This window comes from Austrofundulus limnaeus, unplaced genomic scaffold (assembly GCF_001266775.1).
Source record: "Austrofundulus limnaeus strain Quisiro unplaced genomic scaffold, Austrofundulus_limnaeus-1.0 Scaffold140, whole genome shotgun sequence".
NCBI lineage: Eukaryota > Metazoa > Chordata > Actinopteri > Cyprinodontiformes > Rivulidae > Austrofundulus > Austrofundulus limnaeus.
This window is the reverse complement of record NW_013952542.1, coordinates 1,199,823-1,205,418: the sequence shown is the minus strand read 5'-3', so window position 1 is coordinate 1,205,418 and position 5,596 is coordinate 1,199,823. Positions and strand designations below refer to the sequence as shown.

Sequence of the window (5,596 nt, the reverse complement as noted above, 5' to 3'; positions counted from 1 at the left end):
ACGCCTCATTGATTTCCTACATTTGTGCCATCATAACTATTTTAACAAGCTAAAATCACGTAAATATTAGCATAAGTTCGCATCGAAGGGCGCAATTGAGAGCAAGAAAACACAAATTTAGATAACCCTAACCCTTTAGATTTATTAAGATGCAGAAATTTGTTTTAGGTGTAAKAATACCATGGTTTTATTTAATATGGGTACTTTCCACATTTAATGTGTGCACTTTTACATTGTTTATTAATAATTGTTTAAAGTATTAAAAAAAGAGAACCTTCAGGTCGATCCTGAACACAAATCTGTTAAAAGTCAAAAAAGTATTTGTCGTCAGTGAACAGGAAGAGAGGAAAGCAGATTCATCACAATTTATTTGTAATATTCCCTAATAACGTGAAGTTACATTAACTTCTGAAACATGACTTTTGTTAATTAGACTTTAAAATCAAGCAAGAGGAAATGAAAAGACTTGTTGTGCCGTTGTTTCTCCRCTGGTATTTCCCTCGAGTCTCAGGCTCAGTTTTGTGCTGCAGGGGTCCTCGGGGCGACTCAAGCCGAGATCGAGCAGCACTTGGAGATGGGCCGCAAGCTTTTGGCAGCCGGTCAGCTGGCTGAAGCCTTGTCCCACTACCACTCAGCTGTGGGTAAGGTGACACAGACAGCAAACACATTTWTACCTCTGTTTTGATAATCCCCCCCTTTTTTTTGACGTCTGTGAAGATAAAGATTTCGTGTCTCTGACATTTTCCAGAGGGAGACTCTAAGAATTACCTGACCTACTACAAACGAGCTGCAGTGTTCTTGGCGATGGGAAAAGCCAGATCTGCCCTGCCTGACCTGACTCAAGCCATCCAGCTGAAGCCAGACTTCCTGCCTGTAAGACGTCTACTGAAAGGTCCAATCCTGGTTTTTCCTGCTCCAACACACCTGACTCAGTGACTGAATTACCTCTTAAAGTTCAGCAGGAGCCTGTTTTCACACATTCAGATTCAGAACCGGGATTGGACCCCGGCTAAGTGTTTTTCTTCACTTCTGTTGCACATCATCACATCTTGTTTTGTATTCTCAGGCCCGGCTGCAGAGAGGAAACATCCTGCTGAAGCAGGGAAACGCACAGGAAGCCAGAGAGGACTTYGAAACAGTGGTAGGTTTGATACTGTGGCTTTATTTAGGGTTTATACACAGGACTTTTCTTATTTGTACAAGAAAACCTTCTGTGTTTTCAAATTTCTCTTCTATTGGTCTTTATATAAACTCTCCATGATTCTAAATGTAACGTTTGAGTCAAACACATCCAAACCTTGCATTTAGAGCAGGGGTCATCAATTCTGGTCCTCGAGGTCCGCAGCCCTGCATGTTGTACTTTTTTTTCCTGCTTCAACACGCCTGATTCAGTCAGTGAATTACCTCTTCCAAGTTCTGCAGAAGCCTGATAATCATCTATTCATTCAAATCAGGTGTGTTGGAGCAGAGAAACAAGTAAAACATGCAGGGCTGCGGAGCTCGAGGACCAGAATCGATTATCCCTGATTTAGAGTTTTACCTGCCAGTGTCGGGGAGCAGTCTTTTCACACATTATAGATTCATACATAATAGATTGGCTTTTATTTAAGCTGTGAGAGTTTTCTGTTTCACAGCTTAAATAAAAGCCAATCTATTGTAGGGATGCAAACAATGAATGGACTTACGATTAATTGTCGAATAATTGTTTATTAGATTAAAATCCATTCCAATCGATTAACTGATAACGTCTTTCTGCGCATCACACAGCCCATTTAAATCCCTCTAACTGGAAAGTTACGTCTTCTCTGAGACTCTTGTTTCAGTTTAAGAGTTTGAAGTGTCTGTGACATGCATAGCCATGAAATACAAAAAGTCAAAATGTATTTATATTGAAGAAACTTGGCATAATACATGTGATTTTATCCATTATATCGCATGATTGGCATATTTTCTTTTGAATTTGGCTCAGCTGAAGTGAAACAGGAAGTGACATCAAAGGGGAACTCTGGTTTTTGTTTATTGAAATAATATTATTTGAACTCTGACTCTTCATCTCTCTGATAGTGATTAAAATAATCTAAAGAAACATCATCTCTACAGGCTGGGTTGTTAGCTATTTTAGCAACACTGTTTATATTCAGACATTCCCCTTTGACCTCACTTCCTCTTACTCCACATGCAAATATCTCAACAACTGTTCATCTCAGCGGTGTGAAACAGTTTTTACAATATGTTATCAATGTTATCTTTCCAAAAATACATTCGTGTTTATTACAAAACATTGATGTCACAGGCACTTTAACATCTCTGTCCCCTTTAATTCTCTCTTTAAACAAAATTTAATTGAATGTTTAAACATCTGCTGAGAGAGGCGTAAAAACTCTATTATAAGACAAATACGTGCCATTAATGCAGAACCCTTTTTTAGCTGCAGCGCTCATCGGACCACAAAGAAGCCGAAGAGCAGCTGGTGAAGTCGAACGAGCTGGAGGAGCTGCAGGAGGAGGCGCACGCTGCGTACCACCAGGGGGACTACAGCACCACTGTCACTGTGCTGGAGCGGGTTATAGAAGTAGGCGTGATYTTCTGTAACGAGCGCTCAACGAGAATTTTTATTCACGCCGTCGGCTTGTATCAGACGCGTCTTCTTAATTTATTTTTGTCTCAGATATCTCCGTGGGATCCGGAGACACGCGAGCTGCGCGCAGAGTGCTTCATCCGAATGGGCGATCCGCAGAAGGCCATCCTGGACCTGGCGCCGGCGGCGAGGCTGCGCAGCGACAACCGCGCGGCCTTCCTGAAGCTCAGCCTGCTGCAGTACAGCCTGGGGGAGCACAGAGAGTCGCTGACGTGAGAGTTCCCCACCCCCGACAGCAGAGACTTCTCCCTCGCCAGGGCTTCACGTCTTACTATCCTTCTTTGTCTCTGCTCAGTCACATCAGGGAGTGTTTGAAGCTGGACCAGGACGACAAGGACTGTTTCAGCCACTACAAGCAGGTGAAGAAGCTCAGCAAGCAGCTGGACTCTGCAGAGGAGCTGATAGAGCAGGAGAGGTGAGTGCAGCTGTGGCTCAGGCTGTTTGTGTTGATGAACACWTCACCAAGAATCATCACTTTTAACTGTGATCATCACATGTTTAATACCAGCAGAGAACGAGCTGCAGGTTATTCACATTTAAAAACTTCTTGTTTGTTCAGGTAGTAGATAGAAACATTAATGTTACTCTTAGAGGGATCCAGGATTAGTTGTAACATTAGACTTTATTTAATAAACATATATTTTAACTGTAAAATAAAGACTGTAAAAATACTGTAGGATGTTCAGTTTTATCAGTTTTAAACTAAAAGTTTAAAAATATATTACACGGACGTGGTCGTTTTATTTACACGCAAAGCATTCTGGGTAAATGATGACTTGGATAGGTCCTCGGTGCGAGGCTGCTAGCGAGCTATATCCACCCTGAAGGTTAATCTTGGACAATATCTGATGATCGACTCTTTTAAATGAAACCAGAGAGCGTTGACAGAGAGGAGAAGGTAGAAATGACTCAGCCTGTAACTGAAAATATAGATGGAGGACAACAGAGCTGCTTCATGGAAGAAGAACCTCAGCTTAGCCTGTTAGCTTTAGCATTAGCCCTGACGCTAACACCATATTAGCTCAGTGCTACACATTCTCCTCTCGTCACTGAGGTCCTCCATCCACATGACAAAGAGGGGAACGCAAAAATGACTCAGTCTGCAACTGAAAATATGGATGGAGGACCTCAGTTTAGCTTGTTTGTTGCGCTAGCGTCAATCTAATACATATAAGGCAATATAGCATCGGCGCTAGGACAAAGGCTAACAGTCTGAGCTGAGGTTCTTCTTCCATGAAGCAGCTCTGTTGTCCTCCATCCATATTTTCAGTTCCAGGCTGAGTCATTTCTACCTTCTCCTCTCTGTCAACGCTCTCTGGTTTCATTTAAAAGAGTCGATCATCAGATATTGTCCAAGATTAACCTTCAGGGTGGATATAGCTCGCTCACATCGAGGACCTATCCACGTCGTCATTTACCCAGAATGCTTTGTGTGTAAATAAAATGGCCCCGTCCATGTTAAAATATATATTTTTAAATTTACAAAACTAAACAGCCTACATTATTTTTACAGTCTTTATTTTACAGTTAAAATATATGTTTATCAAATAAAGTCTAATGCTACAACTAATCATGGATCCCTTTAACATTTAAAATGTTACTGCCCCTTTAAGTCTTCAGAGTTGCTGTTTGTTGTTTCTGCATGAAAATGTATTCAAATGAGGAACTTGCTGAACAGAATGTTCCACCTGTATGTTTCTCAAGTAGGTCGGGGCGGGGTCCTGAAAGGGTTTTCAGAATTAATTACATTTAAATGGGACTACTAATAATACTAGTTTTTATACTAATTGTTAGAGACAGAGGTTGGTGTGCTTTAAAAATGGATGAARTTATCAATCTGTTATCTCTAACCTGCTTTGCCCTGTCCGGATTGTGAGGTTCACTGGWGGCCATATCCAGCAGTCACTGTGCGAGGGACGGGGTACACCCTGGACAGGTCACAAGTCCATCRCATGGATGAAATTAGCTTAATGAATATTGTTAATATGTCTTTGTTTAGTTGACCTGATATCAATGTTTWTCAGCCAAAAACAGTCGGAGGCTGAAAAAGTGTGGGAATCATTGATCTAAACACTAAGAAGAATCGTTTCACCTGTAAAATTAAAATATCTGATTAAAACCAACTACAGGTCTGGCGTTTATTGAAGGAATGCATTTGGCTTGAGTTTTTGGTGGGCTTTGTTAGCTGGGTGGTCTGCAGAGGTGTCAAGTAAAAAAGTAGTAAGTTTGGCTGTTGATATGTCACTGGACTGGAGCATTTATTTGTCAGATGCATTTTCACTTCTACTCGTCACATTTAAAGTATACTTTAAGTTTATTTAAAAGCAGTACTTTTACTTGAGTATAAAGCTTGAGTTCAAACTTCAACTCCTACGGAAGTCTTTTTTAAGGGTTTGTACAGGTGCTTGAAATCCTTGATGATGCTTGAATTTTAGCCAAATGTTTTTTTTCTTTTCCTTTTTTTTCCTCATTTTTTTTCTTCTTTTTTCCTCTCTAACCAAATGTTTTCAAGGTTTGGACAGTTCTTGGTATTCAAAAAAAAATAAATAAATAAAAAAGCTGCTCCTGGCTGTGCCTAAGACTAAGCGTAAGCTCAGAGGTGACCATGTTTTTTCTGTGGCAGCTCCTAAATTATGGAACGACTTCCTCTGGACATCAGGCAGGCGTCGTCCCTGTCTGTTTTTAAATCTCTTCTTAAAACTCATCTTTTCTCTGGCCGTTGAACACAATTTSTAGTGTTGTTTTTATGTTTTATTTTCACTTTATTGATTTTATCCATGTTTTATTATGTGTACAGTACTTTGGTCCTGTGGGTGTTTGAAGTGCTCTATAAATAAAGATGATATGGTAAACTGTACAGTTTGATAATAGAGAGCGCTCTAACAGTTTGATTAAAAAGCTCATTAGACTTTATTTGATAAACATATATTTTAACTGTAAAATAAAGACTGTAAAAAT

The 5,596-nt window shown here is 40.1% G+C and overlaps 1 protein-coding gene across 2 annotated transcripts in view; it reads left to right on the top strand.

Annotated features, from left to right (window-relative positions):
• The window catches only part of dnajc3b (DnaJ (Hsp40) homolog, subfamily C, member 3b), an 11,023-nt gene that overhangs the window by 1,984 nt on the left and 3,443 nt on the right, over positions 1-5,596 (top strand). For both annotated transcript variants that reach the window (XM_014016196.1, XM_014016195.1), the window contains 6 exons: positions 531-641; positions 749-873; positions 1,067-1,141; positions 2,429-2,572; positions 2,669-2,850; positions 2,934-3,053. In XM_014016196.1, coding sequence (XP_013871650.1) covers positions 531-641; positions 749-873; positions 1,067-1,141; positions 2,429-2,572; positions 2,669-2,850; positions 2,934-3,053 — 757 coding nt within the window. The remainder of the gene's footprint in view (positions 1-530; positions 642-748; positions 874-1,066; positions 1,142-2,428; positions 2,573-2,668; positions 2,851-2,933; positions 3,054-5,596) is intronic.